This window comes from Stegodyphus dumicola, chromosome X1 (genome assembly GCF_044657685.1).
Source record: "Stegodyphus dumicola isolate Sdum_Otavi_A_Nest chromosome X1, ASM4465768v1".
NCBI classification, from domain to species: Eukaryota; Metazoa; Arthropoda; class Arachnida; order Araneae; family Eresidae; genus Stegodyphus; species Stegodyphus dumicola.
In genome coordinates, this window is record NC_140780.1 from 64045424 (window position 1) to 64073090 (window position 27667).

At 33.0% G+C, this 27667-nt stretch overlaps 2 protein-coding genes across 3 annotated transcripts in view; one reads left to right on the forward strand and one right to left on the reverse strand.

The window, feature by feature from the left end:
- The window catches only part of LOC118190568 (2-hydroxyacyl-CoA lyase 2-like), an 83607-nt gene extending 79645 nt beyond the window's left edge, over nt 1-3962 (forward strand). For both annotated transcript variants that reach the window (XM_035361306.2, XM_035361307.2), the window contains exon 16: nt 1178-3962. In XM_035361306.2, the coding sequence (XP_035217197.1) occupies nt 1178-1363 (186 nt within the window). In that variant the 3' untranslated portion in view covers nt 1364-3962. The remainder of the gene's footprint in view (nt 1-1177) is intronic.
- A 4286-nt stretch (nt 3963-8248) lies between these two features.
- The window catches only part of kermit (PDZ domain-containing protein GIPC-like protein kermit), a 122488-nt gene continuing 103069 nt past the window's right edge, over nt 8249-27667 (reverse strand). The window contains exons 4-6 of the mRNA XM_035361308.2: nt 19272-19390; nt 18807-18888; nt 8249-9022 (exon numbers count right to left, since the gene is read on the reverse strand). Coding sequence (XP_035217199.1) covers nt 8841-9022; nt 18807-18888; nt 19272-19390 — 383 coding nt within the window. The 3' untranslated portion in view covers nt 8249-8840. The remainder of the gene's footprint in view (nt 9023-18806; nt 18889-19271; nt 19391-27667) is intronic.

Genomic DNA, 27667 nt, shown 5'->3' on the forward strand with positions numbered 1-27667 from the left:
GTTGTTCTTTTTTCTTCACCAATTCCTCACAGTTTGTCTACGATTTCAAGTCTTTTGTTGATGTGTTCCTTGAGCTTGTATTCGTTTTCTGCTTTTAACTATATAGCTTTCCGAGAAAGTAAAGCTTACTGGAAAGATTTTTTTCTTTTGTGAATTTTCTTTTAATTCATTCTATTTTTGAATATATAAAGCTATGATTAAATATTGTAAGAATTATATTATGATTTGAAATTTGGTTAATTTTAATGAATATAAAAGTATACAGATATAGTTAACTTTCACTGTGTATGTCGTATATATTTCTTGGTTCTCCTTGGTCTGTATATATTTCTTAATTTTTTGTTATTAGCACCAGACATGCTATTAGTCTCGATCCTCACTTTTTTCTTCATATCATTTTTCAAATAAAAGGTTGTTGCCACTAAATATTATTGCCATGTGTTATTTTTAAAGAAATTATATGGTGAATATAAAAAATAAACCTATATTTTATGTGTGATAACTATATATAATAATATATGTAAAAATTCTAAAAATACATTTCTTCTAAAAATTTTGTAATTTTACTATTGAATTTTATGTCATAAGTGTGAAGATAATAGTTTCTAATAATAAAATTTTAAAAAGACTAAAATGTTGTTAGCGGGAGTGAGTCAAAGACGACTGGTAAACTGTGAGCTCACTGAGAGTATAAAAACCTTAACAAACCCTCTAGTATGATGTCAAAATCTGAACTGTTTTAGATATTCATTTTTCTTTTCTTTTCATTTATTTTTGGTCATCAAATGGCCAGACATCTTTCATTGTATATAGGGGCAGGCATTCACCTCTTTGCCTGTGGTGAAAGAGTTTGTAGGCAGAACTATAATTTAGATAATAATAAGTCTCCTGAAATTCATTAAATTAAAATTCCTGTTTTAAATTCTTTAAGTATTTCATTTTTTGTTATATTTTGCTGTTAATTCATGAGGGTTTTAACTGTTTTACCTACATTTTTAACTGTTCATTCTTCATATTTCATATTTGATAGTGCAAATGCAGTGTAATAGGTTCAACTTGGAGGGGGATTGTTCAGTAGATATTTTGGTTGTCTGAGTTTCTTTGGTACTTAATTTTACTACTAAAATGTGTTCTTTCTGAATAACTGTTTTTAAATAACTGTCTTTTTCTCACTCAGTATAATGACTATCACAAAATTGTTGAAGCCCTTGGAGGAAAAGGTATTTATTTGTCTGGTAAAGATAAAGATGACTTGGTCTCAAAATTTAAGCATGCTATTGAATTGTCATCTTCTGGGAACAGTGTCCTGGTAAATGCTACTATTGGCAAAACAGACTTCAGGTCTGGAAGTATTTCAATATAAATTTAAATATTAATATTATATAATGTGTGTTTATTATATTGAGATGGTAGCTGTATCTAATATTGCCATTTTTATATTATAACAGTTTTTAATTATGTATGTTTTCAGCTGTATTTAGTTTTAGCTGCATAATTCTGAATGCTTTTTCTATATCTGAGTGATGCCATAATTTTTACTTTTTAATTTTTGGTGAATGCTTGAAAATATTCTTGAGTTATTCATGCAGGAGTTAATTTTGCATGAAAGAAGGAAATTACACTTTAAGAAAATAACTTGAGATTTAACAAGAGCTTATATCTGAATTTTTTTCTTGTAAATGTTACTTTAATATTTATTTCTTGTAAATGTTACTTCTGCAATAAATTCAGACAGCAGAAGATAAATATTAATGAATTTACTGTGAGACATTGGTGATTATTTGTGTTTGAGATTGTTATAATGGAAATAGTGAAAATGTTCCTGCAAGCAGAGAACACCAGAAATCTGGTTGATCATGTCACTTGCAATTAAAATTTTTATAATATGAAAAATAATTTTAAATTTTAAACTTAAGAAGAACTTGTCTTGTAAAAATGATTTTCTTTCACTAAAAACATTTAGAACTCAACTTTATTGTTATTACTTGTATGATGTTAAAATACACAAGTCATGCTTGATAGTTTCTAAAGTGTTTTATTGTGCTCATATCAGCACCATAATATTTTTTAAGCTGTTAGCATATTTTAATTGCTATTAGTGAATTTTTTATTGTATTTCACTAAAACATAGTGAAGCAGAATTGCAGCATCATTACAGATTAATTTTTATTTAATTATTATAACTCCTTCTAAAGCAGGCTTGTTTTTGTTGTATCTGTTTTGATATTTTTTATTTCATCCATTGCTTATATAATGAACAAAGATTCAGTTTTACTTGTTCCATTTAAATAATGGCATGAAATTGTAATTAAATATTTATAAATTAATAATAATTTATTCATTTTATATAAAATTCCATTTAAATGTACATCATGTAATGGAAGTGCAGTTACTTAGTTTTATATATATTCTGCCTGGTGTTGAATAAATATGATTTTATGTAAAATGTTGAAGAAATGCATTCACATGCATATAAACTATTATTTTTGTAAGATTTTTATATTCATATAATGTGTGTTTGAATATTGATTAATGAGTATGTGACAAAGTGTTTGATTCATATGAGATGTAATGAAATAAATAAATTTTTGTTAAAGGTTTTTGAATAAAATATATCTTAGAAAATATTTGATTGTGCTTCAATTAAATGCATAGTATTTTTTAATGTGTATCTTTATTGCATTATTCTTTAAAATATTAACTCTTAAGAAATCAATTAGGAAACTGGATTGATTGTAGTTAATTTATGGCATTTTTAAACTCTCAGGCTATCGGTGAACTGTGATTAAATATTAAAATCATCTTGATGCCCTAGAATTTAAAGATTTTAGAATGAAATTTTATATTTGCATCAAGATATAAAAGCTTAGGAATTTAACATATCATACAATTTTGTCAGAGCATAAGGACTGGTTTCTGTATTGTCCACTCAGTTCAAAGCATTTGGTTTTTAATATGATCTTCCCTGCATTGATGCAATCAATGCATACTGATCAAGACCTACTACTTTTCATATTGGCATTGGTCTGAGGTTTTATTTTCAGATCACTTTGGCTAGCAGTGAAAGAAACAGTTGCTCATTAGGAATTGTGTTAGCAAGGGGCTGTTGCTGTAAAGCTCTTTTTTGATTATCCAACAGAACTGAAAGATGCATACGTCTGTCTACCTGTGGTTTGAGATGACCACTGCTCCTGCCATTTATTCATAAAGGGCACATTTATAAGGTGCTTAAGATAAGACAGTGAGAGGAGTATTGAATATAACCTTCAATACATATTATTTGAAGAAGAAAAATTATATGATTTGTAGTTTCATAGTAATGTTCAGATGTGTATTCATAGTGATGTATTCAATATGATACACACTTTGCATCATAACAATTCATATTTCTCTTTTCCAAAGCATCCTTTCAAATTATGGAAATTTTCCTTCATGTTATTCACAGATTACACTCCGTGTGCTATATACAGATTGCACTCTGTGTACTACAGAGTGATATTTGTAAGGTCTTGTTTAATTTTTAACCAGCTAATTTATGTTAATTAACTTATTTATGTTAATTATTCCCATCTTCCACAATTTCATTTTCTTGCCAGAATATAAATTTCTAGTTTGCACGACATTCAAAGGAGCTAGAAAGGAGAGCGTATTGAAAGAAAGGTTTTAGAGGGTAGAATTAGAAAGTATTCTGCCTAATTGCTAATTTTGATTCTCATGAGAGCAGTTATTCTGTGGCCTTGCATTATTCTCACCATTAAGCTTGTCACGTGGAGCTTTATGGCATAGCCAGCCTTGCATGTTACTTAATTATTGTAGCCATTAGACTAACTTACTTCACCTAGTTAAGCCAATCCAGTATCTTTCATTTAAGCCATAACTGCTGGCTATACATTTTGTAAGCATGAGTGGTGCCGTCTGTTAACTTTTATTTGAGTTAAATAAAGTTACACCCTTGAGAGTGACATGCTCTGGCTGCTTTTTTTTTCTGTCAGAATATGTGTTGCGTTTGTGTTTTAATTATGTTTCTTTTGAGAAAAAGAAATAGTGTTGCAAAGAACAATGATTCATCGTACTGAAAATATGCATCACACGAATCATCCCACATACAACATATAAAATTAACTTTTCTGTTAGGAAATTTCATAATGTGATTATACGAACAATCAGCAAGGTTTATGACTGACTACATGCACTATGTAGTATTGCTTAAAGATGGAATTATGTTTCTAGGAGTTTAAATATAAATCAATTTAAATGTCAGAACCCATTACATGTGTTGATTATACTGATGCTTATAATTTCCTATACTGATCAAAAACAAATTATGTATCAGATACATTTGTAGCATTTAGGTCAATCAGTTTTTAAGAAAAGGATTTTCAATGAGTTTCTGAATGCTGTATTGATTTTTATGGATGAATATTTAGTCTACTAACTAATTTTGCTTGCTACTGTGTGAGAACAAACTGAAATGTACGTATTGTAAAAGTTATTTATTGCAGTTGACAGATTTGATTAATAAAAAGTATGAATTGATTAAAAATTTAGACAGCAGAAGATTAACATATCCACGAGAAGATATAACTGTAATTGTACACAGTTACATTATCCAAACTGATAAGATCTTAATCTGAAATATATTTCCAAAGTGTTAAAAAGGCATGATGATACTGGGAATCAAATTACAGAAGAACAATAATTTGGCGATGAAAGGTATTTGCCATTTGAATTTTGCAAAAAATCAGAACATTCATCAAGTATACTCAACAACTTCATGCATGTGTCCATTAATATATGAATTAAGAATTTTCTTAAATTAATGAATAAAGCCATGTCCAGATAAAGAGGAAAGAAATAGAAAATTCAAGTTTTTAATGCTAAGACAAGATTTTATGTTATCGTGATAGTTTAATTCTTCTGTGGTTATATCAATATTCTATTTTCATATATTTTAAAAAATTTGATTGCTCCAAGTTAAAAAACTCATTTTCTAATTAAAGTCTGAAATTTACTGGAAAGGTGTTACTTGATATTAATTTGTATGAAAAGTCTAAAATTTAATAAGCCTATTTTCAGAATCTTATTTAATTTATTGATAAAAAAGTGTGAACATTTAAACAATTATGAATTTCATTGACAGAACTAGAAAATGAAGGAATGCTGTTGCAAGGAACCTCTAATGTATCATGTCTTAGCATTTCTTCTGACTTGGTATTAGTTCTGCCGTGTTAATTCTGGTAATGAAGGTGTTAAACTTTCACCTAATACATTGCTATTTTTTTTTAAATAAGGAATTATAATAACAGCTGGTTATATATGTGTATATCAAATGAATTTCCTGAAGATAATTTTTTTCTGTTTCCCCCTTTTTTGCTTAGAAATAGTATTGCTTACAAATTTTAAATGCTAATCTTCTTCATTTTTATTTTGCATATGATGCAGCTAGAGGCACTGAGTACAATTAACACAGAAAAATTTTTCATTGAGTTTATTCTCTTCAAATGCTCCTTAAAGTGTTATTTTTACTATAAATATATAAAAGAAATCTAATTATTGGTATATATTTTTGTGCTGCATTGTAAATATTTTTCAGTGTTATATCCGCTAATGAATTGAAAATATATTTCTTCATATACATGTAATAATTTAGAACAGAAGATTCAGACTGTTGCAAATGTGACCGATCTAATATTTCTTTTTTCTTGAGAGGCATGTTCTTAATATGCATTATATATCGTAATGGACATAATCTGTGTGCTCATTCTTGATTACAAATTTGTCTGTTATATCTTGTATGACAATATGATTGATAAAAGAGAAAGGTCAATGGTGACAGGTTCAAGGATGGACAGCAAACAAGGTCAAAAGTGCAAGGTTATCTAAGATGAAATTTAGATTCAAAATTATTTGAATTTTTGTTCCCAGTTTCCCTGTTGGTTGCTAATAAAGAAATCGGTTCCCAATTGAAATCACTTTCGCTGAGACATGTATGTGTGTGCATCATTAGTACTATGTAAGAATCATATGAAAGGGATTAATTTTCAAATTATGCAATTCAGAGAGCAATTATTATAAGCAGTTACTGTTTTTAAGACGAGGAAAATTAGTCAAATTAAATTGGAGATTGAAGAGACAACTGCAAATTAAAATTAGAATTTTGCCTTTTACATATTTTATCTGGTATATATATATATAGTACAAAGTCTTTAATCCGGATGTCCATAATCCGGAATGGTCTATAATCCGAACCTGAAAGCTACAGACTTTCTACACATGCGTAGCGTTTACGCATGCACATAATACCTTTATGCATGTGCATATGCATTGACGCATGCACGTTTAATGTATAACGGACTGTATAAGCTAGCCTAAAGTTATCTCAGTTAATGTTGCAGATTGCATTGTGCCTTAATCTTTCGCTCCAGTAGTTTATAGTATTAACGAATTATATAAAGCCTAATAATACAAGGGCTGGCTCATTTATTCAAAAAATTAACTTTTATGTGAATTTTGAAAATTTATGGCAAAAGATAATCATAAATACTATAAACTACTGGAGCAAACATAATTATGAGAAATTTTTAATTGAAAATTATGAAAAACAAGACAAGCATACCTTTCCTTTAACCCCCATACCAGGAGAATGATTCAATTGCTTAAAGATATTGCTTTTTGGCAAAATATAACAAACTAAAAAAAAAATTTTACGACTGAACAATTTATTTTTCAACTTTGAATAACAAATTAAATCATTAATTCTTGATTTAGAATATTCTTTTTGATTTAATTTAGTTTGACTAATTAGTTTGTTTTAGCATCTTTTAGTTTTTTTTATTATTCGAGTACGAATGCATATAGGGAAAAGACCTGAACATTTGAGAACTTTTAGAATTTTGTTTTGAAATGAAAGTTTCATACTTAAAAGCGGTTTTCAGCCTCAAATGATTCAGAAAAACGAAACATATATTCAGATCTCATTAATCAACTTGATATATTACAGCTTCAAAACGCATTTTCCTTGACAAGTTTCTGTTTAAAGCGTTTAACAGTGGAGATTAATAAAATAAAAGTTTTGTTATATATAATGTTTTGTAAATTATTAAAAAGTTTTCTCTTTTCACAGAATAATTTTCATTTAAAAATCCCGTTTATGAAAGTTTTGTTAATGTACGTTTACTCAGTTAGGTAAGTTTTAACTGGCGAAGAAAGGTTAGACCTTCATATAGAAAGAACAGAATTTTATTCATCTTTGTTTTGACTTTTATTTTTAAGATGAAATTGTAATACTTTTCATAGCTTTTTAAAACTCTTTTTTTGTTGGCTATTTTACTCTTCTAAAAATAACAGTATGCATGTAATAAATCTATGTCTGGGGTGTCATTTCAAAACTAATTCCTGTCATATGTATCTTATGTAACTCTAATGATGCATGTATTTATATAATGGTAAAAGTGAAAATGAAATCTCTTAATCAATAGCAATGAAATAAATGTAAACGAATGTTTTTAACCATCCAGTAGAAACAAAGCGGAAAATATAACTTCGCTGTTCTTAATCTGGTATTGATATTGTAAGTAATCTTCGCTCTCTTTTTACGTTTCTCTATTCTGCTAAGGTGTTGTACGTCGTCTCTCTTCTATTGCTAATTACAATTCTGTAAATGTAGAAATGAAAGTTAAGTATTATGGAGTGGAGGTTGCTCATTTTGATAATTTAGCTGTGTATTTTTAATGAGTGTCATGAAAAAAAATAAGGAAATGTTCAAATAACCACGATTATTTCTTTTGTATAACATACAGCTTTCATCACATTCATCATTATCATCATCTACGACAAACTCAAAATTTGGTTTACGTATAATGGGTATGTTAAAAACTGCCAGCTGTAAAATTTCGAAAGAAATTCATATAGCTCATAGTATAATCCATGGGTGCGACCTGTTTAAAACCGAGTAAGATATGGTTAAGGAAAAATTATAACAGTATTTCTTTCAAATCTGTGAACAAAGCATTCAAAATTTATTAATCTTCTTAATGCTAAAAAATAATCTTTGGATAAGATTTTTTTTTCATCTAAAAATTAATAAATCTTATCTGAATGGAAAAAGAAGTATATGGAATATAAAAAAAAATTTGCAAAATTTTTCTGTCATAGTTACAATATGACAATGCATAATGCAAATTATATACAGCTAAATTATTCTGTTCTATGTTTGGTGATATTTACAAAAGTAGGGGTCTTTAAAATGTTAAATTCAATAATTTTCTTTTATTCGAAGCGCCAAATTTACAAAGTATTTACATTTTAATAAATGGTGCAGGTATAAAGAAAAGGAACATACTGCAAGGAACCTTGATAAATTTTATATAAAGTAAAACAGTAAAGCAAGCCATAATAATGGCTGCATATTTGCTTGTATGATATAAACTGTTTTACATAGAGCTAAATTGTACATGAGGCACTATGATATCAGCTTTTCTATAACTGAGATGGCAACATAAAAGCACTGCAGTATGCTCAATGTAATACAAGTTTTGCATAATTCGAGTTTAAAATATTACAGCTTATTTGAAAATTTGTTTTAACAAAATAGCTTTCATTTCATTAAAATCATATTCTTGTATACTTGATAGATAAAATTTTACAATGCAAATTCAGAACAAATAAAAAGACATATGAATATAATATACCCATTAATGCCACTAACATTCTATATAAATGAAACCAAGTTTTACAATGGCATCATTGATTAGATCATTTAAATTTAGTGAAATTTCCTGGATATAAAATAGTTTTGTAGTTCACATTAAAAGAATGACATCAAAGCCATAAAAATGAATTCACATCGGTGTCCTATGAGTATCTTTCTTCAGACGTCCTGTTTTTGCATCACTAATAGCGCCCCACAGATCAAATATAAAATCATCTGTGAATCCAAATGCTTCAAGATCTGAACTATCTATGGCTGTCACAAAATCATGAGGATTCGCCTTGTCATGTCCAAGGTCCCATATCTGTGTTGCTAAGAAGGAATAAAAAAAAAATATTACTTTTTAGAATGAAAGCTATACATCTAAGTAAATTAAGTCATAAAATTTCAGCTGCCGTATATGATTTAATTATATTTCCAACAGGTCATCTTTACATTCCTTTCAATTTCCTCATAAAATTTCCTTCAGAACATTACAAAAATATGTAAATGAACTGAGAAATGAGCAGTGCTGTGAAAGTAAACGCCATTTTATGATTTGGAATATGAGCATTACTAGCTTTTTAATTAGTCGTGTATTTTCTACCTTTCGCATGCCATGCTTTGTTGTATTTACAAAGGAAAAGTAGCTGCTGTAGATCTAAAGCCTGAATATCAGTGTTAAGTTGATTTGAATTCGGATAAGTTTTGTTTGATTAGAACGTACTTTTTTTTGCAAATTTCTATGCATGATGCTTTTAGATTTGACATGTTGCGTTTGTATTTTATATATACATTGTGTCCCCAAAACCATTCTGAGTTTTATATCGAATCAAACATTTTAATGAAGCAGGTATGAAATCAGTATATATTCTAGAAAGGTCTTATAACATTTCATTAAAAATTTTGACTAAATTTCACAGCACAAAATATCATTATTTATTTATTATTTGATCTTAATACTGGGTCAAAATAATAGAATCGTTTATCGTTCAAACAATTTCGAATAGGAGGCGAAAACCGAAGGAAATGCGACTTAAATATGACATACGATTTGTTTTGTTAAAATTTAGTTTCTCAGTTTCGGTTTAGTTTGAATTTGATTCATTGTACGATATGAAAAATATTAATAGTATAAAATTTTTATTAATTGTACTGGGAACAATTGTCGCTTCTAAGGATTTTGTGATTCATGATATATTCCTGTTATACTATTTCTAATTATTTAAAATTCAATGGATTATATGGAAAACAACAAATATGCTGTTCATTATTTAATGTTGACAATATGTCAAGAAAGAACGATTTTACACCAAAAAAGTGACCCACTTGCTAGTATCATGCAAGTTCCAACGTATCAAAGGTCCTTAAACCTACAATGCATTACATTTTGGAAAACAGTAAAAATATTCTTCATCAAAAAATGTTATGTTGTCCTTGTCTGACCAAGCATCATAAAGAAGAAAGAATTGATTTGGCTATATATCACAAGGTATGAATTCAAAATGAGATATAATTTGAAATGATAATTTGAATTCACATATTCCTGATGGTTAGAATTATTTGTGATGACTCTAGATTCCCCCCCCCCCCCCCGGGTTGACTGGGGAGAGGGACAACTCCCAAGGTTCTGGCTAGGACCTGTATCTAGGCAGCGACTTCTGGGATAAATAATTAGTATTCACAGTGACTAGAACTATCGTTTATTCGGTGGTAGATTCAAGCTCAACAGGGACCATACTGGTATTGTTTTGTCTTCCCCTTGATTATGGGGACGATTATGTGGCTTGATATTGAAGGCTGTCATTAGGGGTTCGGATCCCCTTGATCAATACTTGGCAATGGTCTATGGTGTATTCTTTATTTTGATGGTGAATGCTAGACGTCCACCTTTGACTTGCAAATCATATACCCAGACTGTGTGTATCACATAAGTCCTCCAGGGTTGATCAGGGGAGGGTTATGCCTTCTTGGATCACCTCTAGGGGTTGGAGAGTTGTTAAGGCAATTATTAAGCCAGGTCTGGAAGCCCCTTTTTTTGTATTGCACTGTCATGACTCTAGAAAAGAGGACTATGCTATGCCGCCTAACCAGGATAGTGGTTAGCGAAGCTGAGTGATGTACTGAAGGGTCAGGATTCGAATACCGAAGAAGGCATGGATTTTTGTAAATAGTGTCTATGTGACATGGAGGCACTCTAAATATGTGGCGAGCTGAAAGTCCTCTCAAGAGGTTAGTGGTAGGGAAATAAGGGGGAACCCTCGAGCCCATTTCCCCGGGGCGCTCTGCATCAAAATTGGGGGCTAAATTAAGCAAAGTCTTACTGTCACTTGTTGTTGTTGTTGTTACTAATCTCCATGTCTAGGAATATACTAGACAAGGTCCACAAGTTCATCCACTTTCAGAAAATCAAAAACAATCTTAGGAGACTTGTAAAAGTCATCAAGAGACAACTCCAGGCACTTAAGGATATGTGCTAGTGATGCCAGTTGATTTTGACATTTAGAACAAATTGGGTGCATCTTGAGACCTATCTCAAAAGTAAAGTCCTTTCAGGTGTCCACTGAAGAATCGGGAAAATGTTGTCTGAACACATCTATCGCAATCAATAGCAAGAGATCTTCCAGGACAATCAACTTGATACCAGGGATGATTCGGGGGGAACGAGCCACATTTGGCCTGTCTGCATGTCTTCTAATGGAATACAGTTCAAGATATGTCAATGAATTGGTAACTGGTAATGGTTCTTCAGAACCCTTCTTCGCCAACTGTCACTTGTATGGTGTTTAAGGTTGTTTCCAATGACAAGCGCAATCTTGCACTCCTTGCCATGACGAATTTTATGGGCTTGTTCTGATATTACTGTCAGATAAATGAGGTAAACTACAACATATTATGTTATGATGTTTGGTCAGACAAGGACGACTTTTTTTTTTCTGGTGGAGAATATTTTTAAAGATTTTTCAAAATGCAATGCATTATAAATCTAGAGACTTTCGCGTCTGCAGATGATGGATCTGCCTGTGATTTAAAAGTGAACCACTAATTTGGCGAGAAATCTCAACGCAACAATGGCCGGTATACTTTTTATTTGCCACCTAATTTATTCAGCTTTAAATTATTAGCAAACGCCATGTGGGGAACGATTAATGAACTTAGAAACACCTCGAATCGACAGTTTGTTTCAATACCGTTTAGCAGAATTGCGTCGTTCTGCTGTTATTAATATTTTCCACAACCCATACTGAATTAAATTCAAATCTAAGTTTGATAAAAGAAACTTCCGATCAAATATTTTTATCACAATAAATTAGTATATATCATTCAGTTCTTGCATTTTAGTGAATTTATTTTGATTTCACGCTTCTTCATAATTTTTTATTTGATATCAAATTCAGTTTCTAGAATGGATCTATCATTTTAGGAAACACGGTACACACATAATGAACAAGTAACTTTTGGCTCCTCAATAATATGTTACCTCACACCCCTCGAGTACGTAGCCGTAATGAACCAATCAATGTTTTAATCTACAGATTATAGAAACACCGTTTCTTCCATTTATTTTTATAAATTTAAAAGACTGTAAATTCGCATTTTAATGAACTTCTATTTTGGAACTTTAAGTCACTGTAAGATGTTAGTTAAGAGTTTATAAGGAATTAACGCATTCGCCTTTACGCGCTACTATGGTACAAGTGGCTAACACATCCAGAAGTAATTAGAATATAGAGGCATGTACGAGCTAAAATATGAAGGATAATAATTTGTCACCAGCTGGAATCGGACGATTGGATCGCTTTCCATTGAAGCAGGGAAGAATATAAGGAATTATAGCACTCGCTCGTGTGTGGTTTGGTGGTGCAAGTGGTTAGACATTTACCCAGCAACGGGGAAGATCCACCGTTCGAATCCAGCAAGGGCGCAGTTGATTCTGCATAATAGTCTTTACAAATCAGGGATAAGAGATGTTAGCAGCATCATTTATAATCGTAAATTGTATGATTAATAGTTGACCACAAAGCAGAAAAAATGAAAATTATCAGAGGAATGATCTAATGTTTGTCATCAAGATTCATTATATGCGAAAGCCAGATTTTCTTCCATTGTTCATCTGATGGAAAACGAAATCCGTTTGATGTTATAAAATAAAAACAGTAAGTATTTGCCACAAGTGTATAAAAGACTTTTTATATCGTTGGGACTATTCAGTTTATTGTACTATGTGCGTTAGAGATTAATATACCTTTGTTCTGAACGGAATATATCGAACAATTTGAAGTCTCTCAATGCTTTTACTTTGATGAGGAAATAAAATCTAATTATATAAAAGGCAGATACCCGTACTTTATTAGTTCTGGATAGCATAAACTGTCAATATGATTATTTCATACTTCTATACTAATAAAATTAATAAAAGGGGCCTTTCGGTAAGAACAAGTGTAGTAAAAATAATTAGTTAATTAATTGCAACGTAGAACTCTTTAGCTTATTAGCTTTAGCCATTAATTTGCATTATTTTTTACGCATGTTTGTTATCTTTATTAATTTATTATCAAAATGCCTCAATTTTTAATTAGATTCTGCAAATGTTTTTAATTAGAAACGTATTAATTCTTATTTTACTACATACTTAGCTACTAACGCTTCATTTTACGAGTACATTAAAGTATTTCTGAAGTCCTTAAAGAGGGAGAGATTTTCTTAGTTCTGCTACTTTGTAACGTATATACGGGCCAGTTTCCATTAAAATGTTCTCCAGGAAAGCATTTCTCTTCACCGGCCGAAGCCGTAACTTTTCTTATTATAATAAAGTAACTCAGATTTTGAAGCAGGGGAATGGAGCTTCAAAAAGGATAATAGTTTATGTAGGGTGACAATAATTGAACTATATGAAATAAAACTGTCATAACTTCTGAACGGTTTGCATGATGAAGTTCAAACTTCGTGGTTGGCCTCAGGGCATGATGGGAACTAGTATGAGCATGCGCACGCTTATTATTGTCGACCATTTTCAAGTGAAAATGTCACGGGACAGCGTGCCTGAGCGTATAGCACTTGTGAAGGCCTATTATGTGAGCAATAACAGCCCGATTGCGGCTCAAAGGAAGTTTGCGACCGAGTACAAGCTGAAGACAAACGGTCCAAGTGCGCTAACAATCAAGAATTTGATTCGCAAGTTTGAGAGAACTGGTAGTGTTGGTGATGACAGTATTGGCAATGTGTGTAACGGAATTCAGTCTTCGCTTCAGTTGCATTATAATTATTACCTTGTTCAATTCTATTATCATAATTGCTTCATTCAATAGAGTAAGTAATATTAATAGCACCTTCAATGCATTGTTCAATAGTGTTTTGTGAAGTTAGTCTGAAAGTGGTATAAAATATGATAAGCATTCTAAATATTAAGTCATTTATCTGCAGTCTCATGTATCTTAGATTGTAATACTGTAACAGTGCTTGTTAAGTCCTAAACTTACAACCAGTAATCTCTAATCTTTATCTGAACACAGGACCATCAGTGATCTCACTTAGTCAGTGTTTAGCACAAGACTGTGTAGCCTGTGAGGACTTAAGCATCGCTGTAAACAGCCTTGTGAATTTCTTTTTCATCATGTGTTTGTAGCAGTCTGTTCTGCCGGCCCTCCTGCGGAGGGGACGCAGCAGCATTAGATCGCTTCTGCAAGGAGGACAATAATGCTGTGAGGCAAATTTTATAGCCCTCTTCTGCGGCGTAAAAGTATTGGCAATGTCGGTCTACAAACAAGTGTGAAAACATCGATAAGACACGCGCTGTGTTTCAAACCAGTCCAAGAAAATCGATCAGACGAGGTGCACAACAGGTGGGAATCAACTGGGAGACCCTCCGACAAATTTTTGAAGAACTGCATATCTTCCCATACAGAATTCAAACCCATCAGCCATTAAGTCCCATGACCATGGAACAGCGGTTGTTTTTCGACAAAACTATTGTCGAGAGAATTGACGAATAGGAATATGATGTGAATATGGTTTGGTTTAGCGACGAAGCCCACTTTCATTTGGATGTGTTCGTCAGTAAGCAAAATTGGCGCGTTTGAGTGACTGAGAATCCGCAATTCGCAATCGAGAAGTCTCTCCCTCAACAGTGACTGTGTGGTGTGCATTGTCCTCTCCCGGAATAATCGGTGCGATATTCGCTGATGGCACGGCGACTACTAAACAATATGTAAAGGTTTTGGAAAATGATTTCATCCCCATTATTTATCCCAGTGCTCCTGATTTCGACAAGATGTGGTTTATACAAGACGGAGCTCGACCCCATCGGACCAAGAAAGTGTTTGATGTCCTGGAGGAGCACTCTGGGGACCGCATTCTGGTTCTGCGGGTACCCAGAGGCCACTGGAATGGGATTCGCTTGGCCGCCATATTCTCCTGATCTGAACACGCGTGACTAATTTCTGTGGGGCTAATTAAAGACAATGTGTACAGAAATAACCCCAAATCCATAAGCTGAGTTGAAAACTGCTATTCAGGAGGTCATCGACAGCATTGATGATCCGGCACTTCAGCGGGTCATGCAGAATTTTGCTATTGTCTGCACCACACCGTAGCCAAAGATAGCAGGCATATCGAACATGTCATAACCTAAATCCGAGTATGTGCAGTGACGTTTACATGTTGATTAAAGTTTGTGCACTCAGTAGTTTTTATATAATTTCCGTTTTATTTCATATAGTTCAATAATTGTCACCCTCTATTTATTTAATTTTAACTCTCTATCTTTTAAGAATATTTATTTATTGGGAATATTATTAAAATAATCCAATAAAATGTAATCATATATCAGGGCTTTTAATATAATTAAAGTATAAAAAAATAACTAGACCTTGGCTTTTGATCATACGTCAGCTAAGAACCTTAAGTTATTAATTCGACTTGTCCTCGCACTTAACTTTTATATAATCAGTCATTTGAGATTTGAAAGACAATTGATTGAAAAATGTAACAAGAATTAATTATTAACTCTAAAATTAAAATAGGCCAAAATCAAATCAGATGCAGCATTATAACAGTAGTGTTGTCTCGGTATACGTCCGCTTTGAAATATATCAAACTTTGTATACATCCTGCATGAAGGCGAAAGTTTTTATTTGGTATACGATATTTGTTTAGAATACGACTCGAGTTCTATGAGTCGCACACACTAAAGTTGTTTACCCCTTTCGAAACAGTTCTACGGCTGTTCATGAGCATCAGTACGTCTGCTACTATTATTCAGTAAACAAATCGCGCTATGACTCTGAATGTTCAAGGGATTTTGCGTTTTTTCGCATAAAGCTTTCGTGAATTCATTAAGACTGAGTTTTAGGGAAGTTAATAAAACATCGATAAGACACGCGATGTGTTTCAAACCAGCCCAAGAAAATCGATCAGACGAGCTGCTCAACAGGTGGGAATCAACTGGGAGACCCTGCGACAAATTGTTGTTGAAGAACTGCATATCTTCCCATACAGAATTCAAACCCATCAGCCATTAAGTCCCATGACCATGGAACAGCGGTTGTTTTTCGACAAAACTATTGTCGAGAGAATTGACGAATAGGAATATGATGTGAATATGGTTTGGTTTAGCGACGAAGTCCACTTTCATTTGGATGTGTTCGTCAATAAGCAAAATTGGCGCATTTGGGGGAATGAAGAAAGTCAAGAACGAAGAAAGTTATTAGGATCACCACGGAGAAAAGAGATTGTTAAAAAGTATGAAGATGGCATGCTTATCCGAGACTTAGCTCTTGCATACCGTAGACCGAGTACTATGCTGTCTACAATCGTGAAAGACAAAGATGCTTTTAAATAGGCTCCTCGATATCACTCCTTTCACTACGATAGCCTATTTAAAATAGTGATATCGATTGTAAAAAAAATATCAGACACGTTACGGAACGTTAGAAAATTGCTTTTGATCAGGATAGCCGAAAAGCATTTATGTACAATATCTTGTGGAGTGTTTCATTTATGTGCAGTACATATTTCACCCACTGCACTTGTATTTGAGTATGAAATAGTGTTATAATGACAATAATAGGATATTTTTATTTTTTCTAAGAACGGGTTAATTATTTCCTCTTTATTTTTGTAAAAAATCATTTGGTGTACGTCCAAGGATCTGGAACGGATTAATGACTTCTCTGAATTATTTTTTCATCGGTATTTAAAATTTTAGCATTATAGTCCAAAATAATTCACGTTATTATGCCGCAATTTCGAACATAATTGAGACTGGGTTTCTTTCATGTAAAATAAAGCCGATACCATATGTACTATACACCAACTTCTAAATCTTCCAATTCTGGAAAAGTCGCTGAACACTGGTAGATCGACCTGGGTTCGTTTGGTTTATGTGATTATGGTAAAGCCTCTAGGGTTATCTGCCTAAGGGGAGGGAAGCCTTCGTGGAGGACTTTCTAAAGGAAACTGGCTTGTATACATGTGAACTTGATTCGAGTTTAGGCCATCGGTCTAGCTGCGTGGGCAGTTTTGCGGTTTTCGCCAGTTGTTAAACGTAGGTACAGCATGTTTATCTTAAAAGTCCTCCATGAATTCACTGTACTACAGGTGGGTTCATTCTCTGTAACTTAGTGATACTGGAAACAGAAGTAACTTTAATACATTAAAGCACAAATTCCTAACTTATGTATACTAAATTAGCAATAATTCATAAAATATTAAAAAATGAAAATGAAAACTAGCAACACTATATGCTTAATATGAAAAGGACTTTTGATAAATTCCATTTACCTAATTAGGAGCCATCATCAATTATAGTACTTACATTTACTGGGAAAAAAATGCAGATAATAGAACGAAGAAAAACGCAGAAAGAAAAACGTATCAGTGACATATGATAATAAAAATGCATTTTTTTATCGCCAGGTTTTTGTAAAGTGTCATTAGCTAATTGAAACTTCGATGGTCAAAATTAGATCGAACGCTTTATACATTTTATATATATATATATTTTTACTTTATTAATTTTATATATATATTTACTTTCCATTAGAAGATAAACAACTAGATTGAACATTTTATACTATCCATTAGAAGATAAACAACTAGATTGAACACTTTATACTATCCATTAGAAGATAAACAACAGCAGAAAATTAGTTTTTGGACCAAGATTTTCTGAAGTGAAAGATATCAAAGACAGATAAGTAATTAACACAGCTTAAATTTTAAAATGTCTGAACATGCAACGTGAACTAGATTTTTCTAAGGCGTTTTATTGAAAGCAAATTTTAAAGTAATGAAATCGGTTTACGTGTATTTGATTGGGTGGCACACATAGTACCGATAAAATACTAATTCAAATGGGATATGACGTTAATTCAGATCAGTAGCCGTTTAGATGAATTCGATTGCATTATTCAGTCACGGCAACGCACACTATGGCTATCTGCCTATAGGAAGAGATTGTCTTCGCGGAGCACTCTGCCATGGAAATTTACCCGTATTGAAAACGTCAAAAGTTTCCTTATAAGAGCTGATAATAGTTTTGTGAAGAATAAGACTTATTGAAACGGATTTGAAAGAAGCTTATAATTAATTAACATCAGAAACAGCTTCGAGAAAATTAACAATAATTATTGCTTATAAAGATTATGTGAGTATATTCAGTTACGAAAAGGATTTCTTCAACTTCTTCAATATTTCCAAAAGAAGTGGATGCTGTTTGACTGTCTGAGATGTTAATAACTTTTAGCTTATTAATGCTTTTCTGTCAGAAAGCTCTTCGCTGTGACGGAGTTCAGTTATATATACAACTGACGTTCATTATACTGGCCCCTCATATCCTAAAGAAAAAATCTGCTATGACGAGTGGTCCCTGTAACGACAGTGAATTTAATATAGTCCTATTATTTTAGGACTTTTGGTAATGGTCATTGCAACAGAACGGTCATTATAACGAAGGACCACCGTTGTGTATTGTTTAAGCTTCTGAACGTGATTTATAATCTTTGGGGGTAAAGTACTATTTAGTTCTAAAAAAAACTTTACGAAAATTTAAGATACTTGGATGTGTATTACTTTTATGATAAAAATATTCGCAAATATAAGTATTAATGTCACTTACCAAGTTCAGAGTCATTAATACCCATAAAAGATTCCAAGAGACTATTGATTTTCTCCACCGCTGCTTGCACAACATCAGTTGGCTATTTAAAAACACACAAAATTTACAAAATCATCATAATTTTTGCACAAATATTTGAATTAACTTGCATTAAAATTTAACAACTTGCGAAACATATACAATTAAAAATCTGAAATTAAAAGACATATAGCTATAATAAATAAGTAGTAATAAATAAAAGCAGTAAATAGTAAATATTTAGACCACAATTAAATGATACAAAAATATTAGATTTAATTTAATTTAACATTTAATTTAGAAATTAAATGATACAAAAGGTTACTGATCTAGACAAAAGTGAAAATAAAATACATATATGTATGTTAAAATATTAATAAACGAAACGCTAGAATATTCGTTGTCTGACATTCTAAATACAGAAAAATGATCACTGAAGATACATACTGCTTTTTCAATCGTTGCTGGTCCTTTTGCTCGTAAGCGAAGTGTTTCTTTTCCAGAGCCTAAATTCCCTTTTTTATTGCTGCCTCCAGACACCGTTCCACTTCGGGGTCCAATATGAGCTACACAACCACAAATAAAAACAATTAATGAAAAATAATTCTAGATTAAAATTTTGGTTCATTAACTTTATGAAAAAGTGTTAACTCGAAAGCAATATTTTTGGGGTGAGGCTAATAATGTATGAAGGTTACATTAATGTACAAAAGTACTAATAGACTGCAGTTTAATATTAACTGAAGTTTATATGTTGTTGTTGTTACTGTGAATTATCTCACTTGTCTGACTGTACATCAAAACAAGCGCACGAAATTCATCGTGGCAAGCAGTGCTAGATTGCGCCTGTCATTGCCAAGAGCTTTGAGCACCAGACAGGTGACAGTACGACTTCGCTTAGCACTGCTATCAACCAACCTCTCGAGAGAACTTTCAGCTCGCCGCATGTTTAGAGTGCCCCCATGCCACACGGACACTATACATTTACAAACACCCATGCCTCGGCCCCTTCGATACCGCAGTAAGCCACTATACCGTCTGGGCGGCATTTAAATTTATGTCAGAAAGGAATGTAGATAAGTACATTATTTCATGTCCCTAGTTGGGGGGGGGGGAATTGGTTCCGGTGTTCTGCATTTTTGTTTGAATAAAATACAATGAAAATGAACATTTGTAAACATAATAAATATAAGTAATATTATCTTTTGCTGCAGTGAAATATTTATTACATATTTTTAATTACAAAGACATCAATATTATGCTGCTACAATACAAGCAGTAACAGTACATGCAATCATATTACTTATCATCCTTAGAAGAAGTTAAAATGACTCTTAACTCTCATGAAATGGAGAAAAAAAGTATTATCCTTGATATAATGTATCTATGTTTTTCGTGCTTTGGAAAATCAAGATGTATGTTTGGATGCATTAGAAATGCTGATACAATTTTTTTTAAAAAAAAATCTGCTTAGTAATACAACTATATATTTGTAACTTAAGTACTGCAGTAACTGTTGAAATTGAAAACATATAACTATATGTTGAAATAATCTTTAGATAAAGTATTTATTAGCCCAAAGGGGAAATTTACCCAGAAGGGTATTAATTTCGTTTTGCATTTTGTGTTGCTTCACTATAAACGGCGTTTTATTTTTCAAATTGTTCCCATCAAATATTAGAACTCTGCATTATATTTAAAGAAATTAAATAATGAAGAATCTGCATGAATGTGTGTATGTTTCTCGCACTGCGAAAAAACAACAGTTAATAAATCACACTTTTCAAAATTAAGAAAGGGATAAAACTTCAGAAAGAAATGTGTAATTCCACTTGCACAGTTTTATTTCACTCCATGAAAAAAAAAAAAAAAAAACTTTAAGAATGAAAACACCATTATAAATTAAAACCTTGAATAAACTATTTCACTATGAAAGGTTTTAATACACTACTGCAGTTGATTCTGAAATCATTTGCGTCGATTATTTATAATTTTGCAGCAAATATAATACGCAATTAATGAATTTTTTCTTCTTTTTTCCCCATGTATAGCATAATTAAATGTATATAATAGCATAAAATTATATATGCATTAGCATCACATTAATTTCAAAAATCAAATCCGTTACAATTGAATTATTTATGACATTTTATAATTTTAATTCATTTTTTTCCAACGACACCTCGTTGGCATATAGTCTTTGAATGTTTCTCGATAATCTGAAGGAGTTCAGAGGGTGACTGTCTTTCATTCGGCAACAGTTGAGCTCCTGTCAGCATACGGTCTTGTACCTGAAACAGATCGCATGAGAACTATTTATAGATACGGAAGCAGCAGGGATTATATCGCAATTTCAAGAGATTTCATCGTTTCCAAATTGGCAGCAATAACTATCAGAAACCGCTGGCTGTTAAAAATTATGGTTTCTCATGTGTACTGGTAGTTCTGAATATAAGCAGAACTACAGCTGATACTTTGTTGTCTACCTTTACTTGCCCACACGCCAAGCAATTAAAGGAGAGATTTTCATTTCTAGAGATAGCTTGCATTATTATAAGTTACAAGGACTTTTTTTATTTTGCTCTACTGTAAATATATAAGATGATGAGGAACAGGTAGTGGAAAATAAATGAGAAGAAATGAGTCATTTTAACTTCTTCTAAGGATAAGTAATATGATTGCATGTACTGTTACTGCTTGTATTGTAGCAGCATAATATTGATGTCTTTGTAATTAAAAATATGTAATAAATATTTCACTGCAGCAAAAGATAATATTACTTATATTTATTATGTTTACAAATGTTCATTTTCATTGTATTTTATTCAAACAAAAATGCAGAACACCGGAACCAATTCATACGTGAATCTATTCCCCCCCCCCCAACTAGGGACATGAAATAATGTACTTATCTACATTCCTTTCTGACATAAATTTAAACGCCGCCCAGACGGTATAGTGGCCTACTGCGGTATCGAAGGGGCCGAGGCATGGGTGTTTGTAAATGTATAGTGTCCGTGTGGACCCACATCTTACAGTAACAAAAAGACCCACATCTTACAGTAAAAATCAGATCGTGCAGACAGAGATCAGTAACGACAAGGATAATATCTTTATGCTGCAATATTCCGTTCCATGACAGTCCTATCCCGCAGAACTTGTTGCTAGAGATAGTGCACAATTTTGACTGCTTCTTATGGAACAGCCATAATACTCGCGTTGCTAGGCTTCTGTTATCCCTTGCTGGTGCCTGTAGTGTAAATGGTCCAGCCGCTTACAAAATTTATAACAATGTAAATAAATGCAAAGAATGGCATATCTGGAACAATAGTGACGATAATTATGCATCTCCCTCTTTGTATTCACAGTGGATTCTGAAATTCCCAGCTTATCATATTTCCTAAAACGTGTTAATTTACGAAGTTAATCATTTGATTCATTATGCGGCGTCTGTTTAGTCCACTTCGAAAGTTTTAGCAAAGTTACTCATTCCATTGTGAATACGTAAGTTAGATTGAAAAATAAACCATAAAACTGGAATTTTTGATTGGACTACAAAGCCACTTCCAAGAAAAGAGAATGATTATATTTATTAATCGTGAAAATTATTGACTTATAAAATATATAACAGCTTCCTCCTTGCCTACAGATAGCTTATAAAGAATCTATGAATGTTAAGAAAATCTCATCATATAAATTTATCTTTCCTTAATTTGGGAATTAATATTTTTTATGAAAGGGCACCAAGATAAGACGCATTTAAAAAGATGTAGATTTCAGTTGCTTTTCCTTCTTGAAAACTTGGTAGAAAAGCCTCGTTTCTCAAGGCTCTAATTTTCGGACAATAAGAGATTCTCGAAGTTTGCCTTTATGACCCTCTTAGATTTACAAAATAAATAAATAAATAAATATCAAATTAACTGCGTATACCACACTATAGTTGAAAATCTCAGAGTCTGTAAATTGCTCATTGCAATCGTCCATCACTTTCTCCATCACAAGGCTGACAATTTATGAAATTTATTATCAGTTATCCTACCTACGGACTTTCCACTCTAGTCTTAGTAAGAGAAGAGGAATTTAAAGCACTGTGATTGTGGTGCTTCTTATCAGCTTACAATCCAAACAGAGAACAGCAATGAAAGAACAGACAGGTTTGTCCGTCTCATTAATGCGAGTGCCAACATTTATGTAATTTTTAGTTAATAAGACAAAGATTATCCAAACAACTCTAATTGCCTTACATTATTAAAAACGAACAAAAATATTTTCTATTACTTAATTACTTAATATAAATATAAAATTAAAAGAATTTTAATTCATATTACTTTAAAACTTAAGCATACTGGTAGCAAAAGCTAAAAAATTACTTTCGAAAGAAGCAAAAGTTAATTTATTATTAATTACTAATTATTACTACTGCGGCATTCCTTTCTTTTCGCTTAAGCTTTCATCCTGTTAACACGCTTTGCTGCAGTCATCTATGAGTTGAGTTGAGTTGAGTTGAGAGCAGAATCTGGACACCCGTGCGGCTTACTAAGACTATTCGGGTCTAGTCCAGGTTCCGCAACTATTCGGGGCAACACCTCATGGGGCCTATAAGGGCATACATTGGTCCTGTATACATGCTTACGTAGTTACATAGTTCATAATATATGTTTACATAGTTACATAGTTCATAGTACATGCTTATATACAAGTAGTTCATAATACATAGATCTTTCATAATACTTGCTTATATAGTTCATACATATACATGCTTACATAGTTCATAATATATTGAGCCTGTTACATAATACATACATAGTAGTTCATAATAATTTTCATTGGTCATAGTACATACATGTTTCATAATATATACAGTGGGCCGTAATACATACATGTTTCATAATATATACAATAAAAATAAAATAATAATAATAATAAATTAAAAAAAAAGATAGAAGAGAGAGAGAAGAGAGATTGACAGGGAACTACTCCACACTGCACAAATCTGTTCCCAATTCCTCCAGTTTCTGCATTATCTTGCATATTTTGATGCGAAATGCTGGCTGTTTGATCAGATAACGCTTATGAGAAGTTGCCTGTTCCGGAAGCTGCACATGCCACTGTGCGGTTAGAGGGCATTGGGTCAAGTAATGGTCTGGTATACCAATGCCTCCACAGACACAACTTTCGGTATTTGCAATTCCTCTCTCATAGTAATAGGAGGGGAAAGGCCCGTGCCCCGTCACAAATCTCGTTATTTGTGGGGATGATTCGAGACGATCGAGCGAAACTTTATGGTAATATTCATAGGTCTTCCTGCTTTGTTCGGTAGAATCCCATTCCCATTGCCACTGGTGCTGAGTTGCTGTCCTTGTCACTTTTTTAAGGTGAGACCACGGGAGTTTGGTAATTACGCATTGTGCATCTATATTGCGAGCTGCTTCTTTTGCTAGCCTGTCGGCTTCCTCATTACCTTGAATGCCGGCATGTGCCTTTATCCAAGATATGAGGATATTCATTGTCGACGAACGCTCCTTCAGCGTGTCCTGAATCTCCGCTATAATAGGAGAAGGATGTCTGGGATTTCGTAAGGCATATATGACCGAGAGGCTGTCTGTGAAAATATTAACAGTGGATCCTACTGGGGGGCTTGTTAACTCGATAGCTTTACGAATCGCAATTGCTTCAGCCTGGAAAACTGAATTATTCTGTCCCATATGATCTTTCCATGTTATCAGCGTTTCCTTGTTCTTAGTTACTATAAGGCCACAGCCTACTTGTCCGTCAACTTTTGAACCATCCGTATAAACATAATATTGATCCTTTATGTCAGAGTCATCTTTCCATGATGTGTGGGCCGAGACTTCTTTTCCGTAGTTAGACGAATGGATGACATTTACTGGCCTTATTTTTTCATGGAGGCTGTGCTGAGAGGTGGTGTGTGCTACAACCCCTTTTCAATGGTGTGAAGGATGGGTTGCATTCATGAGACGTTTTGTTTCATACTCCTCTGGATCATAGCATAGCGGTCCAAAAGTACTGCAGAGATGTAATTGGAGAACAGTCGTTACTGCTGCTTCTTGTGCTGCTCTAATATGTAATGGCAAAAGTCCCGCCAGTATTGTGGCTCCCGCTGTCGATGTTGTACGGTATCCTTTTGTAATAGCCAGAGCCAAGGGGCGTTGTATACTACTGAGCAATTTCCTTTTCCTTTTGTTCATTGGAGTTCCCCAGATTGCCGCTCCATAGAGGGCCATTTTTTCCACGACGGACTGATAGAGGATTTTTAGGATATGTGGTCTAAGGCCCCAGTCTGAGCCTTGAAGCCTCCTTAAGGTATTTGCAATTGCGTGTGTCCTCGCGCGGACTGCTCTGAGATGAGGCAGCCAGGAGAACTTTTCATCGATTATAAGCCCCAGCAGTTTTAGCTCCCGAGTTCCTTTGATTGTACGGCCCTTTAGTTTCAAAACTGGATTTCTTGCAAGAGTTTGACCTGGTTTGTGTACGATCAAATACTTAAGACCCCTTTAAGACAGGGCAAGTTATTCTTTTCCAAAAGAAAGAAAAGGACCCGAACGATCCGGCCTCATTCCGGCCCATCTGTCTCCCGCCCGCCATAGGGAAAATTTATGAGAAACTTTTAGTTCAGAGTATTACTTGGAGATTAAGGGTGAGATCACGGACTCTCAGTATGGTTTTCGAGAGCAGCGCTCAACTATCCAAGCTCTTAGTGCCATACAAAAGGGAAGCTATGACGCGTATGACTCTAACAACCATGTAGCCGTACTCAGTCTGGATCTGAAAAGTGCGTTCGATTCCCTGTCGTGGCCAGCAATCCTGGAAGCACTTCACGACGCTCAGATCCCTGATAATCTGCTGCAGGTGTGCAAAAGTTATCTCTCTGATCGCACTCTTGTAGCAGTGCATGACGGAGGAGTTGTTGAGAGAAAGCAGACCAGGGGCTGCCCTCAGGGTTCATGTGCAGGTCCTGACCTATGGAATGCAACTTTTAATTCCATTCTCAAAGCACTGTGGCCAACCCACACAAAGGTGATTGCTTTTGTTGATGACGCGACATTTATCATCAGAGGCAAATCGAGAGACCAGCTGGAAAGTAACAGTAATGAGACCATAGCACAATTTGTACGGCTCTGTGAAGGCAAGAAACTCACCATCTCGGAGCAAAAGTCAAAGTCATCTATGAGCTGCTCTGATAGCTTCTACCGGTATAGTATCAAAATAGTGAATGTTTTGGAAGTGGGCACGATTGGAGTGCCAAGTGAATTGTGGCCACAAAATGTGAATTTAAATAAATATGCAATTTAATGCAGAGTCAGAAGGGACGAAGTGAAAGTTTTTGGTTTACAATTATTTTGATTGGGCCAGAGACATTTGCAGTAAGCGCTACGTACGATCGCTTGATTAATTTGAATGACGCAGTTTAGACTTATGGCGCTATTTTTAGACTGAGAGAAGTCCCCAAATTAAATAAAACTAAAAGAGGTTATTGCCAATTAAAATTAAAGTTTGCTTTTATATTTTTTATCTTGCATGTATATATGTTACCGTGAAAGACCGAAATTGGAGAATGTCGACTTTCACCGGAGAATGTCAACATTCACCAAATGCGTTGGTGAAAGATCGAATATTGCATTACATTCTTGTACATTCGGACCCTCACCGGTGTATGTCGACAATCACAGATATGCTCTGGTGTAGGTCGAAAAGAGAGGAGTATATGTACGTGCTGTCATTGCAAAAGGAAGTGTTCCACAAATAAATGCAGTTGTAAAAGCAAGGACCTCTTGTGTAATTCAAAGTGTCCTAATAGTTTAAGTTGTTGCAGTAAATAAGATTTGAATCACATAATTTAGTAAATTTTTAACTTCTATTATTTTCCTTTCTCATTTTGAATGTACTGTGTGTTTTAAGTTCTTATATTCTTAAGTTCTCATTTTAAGTCTCAAGTGCGTTTTTTCGAGACTGAATTACGGAGAAGAAAATATAATATTCTTATATGTTCAACATTCACTATTAGCGCATAGTGAATGTCGACATTTACCGGTGTAAGTCAGAAATAAGAGTATTTGGAAAATATTTCGGACATGCACCAAGCGACTATGTGAATGTTGACATTCACCGGTGAAAGTCGACATTCTCCAGATTTCGGTGTTTCACCGTAACATATACACACAGATCTAATAAGTCATATATTTACATACACATAGAGAGAGAGATGCAATGGCTTTTAGAAGTTGTTGATGTATGTTTATTAGTATTAATGTAATGAATAAGATTTATATTATTGAATGCATATACAAATGTTTTTCATTATTCATAATAATAAATGTTTCCAATGTTTCAATATGTAGCATTTATAATAAAAATATAGTTCTTAATGTATTTGTGATCTAAAAGTATTTCATTAATAACATGAAAATAATAGCGTACAAATTTTGTATATTATTATTATTACATAAGTTGTGTTTTCCTTTTCTACCCACATTTTATATTGTTTACTGTATGTCGCTGATTATGCAATTTCAGTTTAAAAGTAGTAAAAGTAATTAGCTGAAAAGTAGTAAAAGTAATTAGCTGAAAAGTAAAGTCGCGCTTATACAAACAGATTTAAAAAAATTATTCATCTTAAATTTAAGAAAAAAATCTATTATATAACAATAACATTTCTTTTCACACAATCAGTACGAAATACGACAAATTTGGCGAACTTTCAGCGGCGAATAATTTGTAAACAAATCATCAGAAATAGCACGTCAATAATATACTGTCTACTCTAAAATTTCCACGATTATAAATTTAATGAATATATAAACATTTTAAAAATGACCTAGACA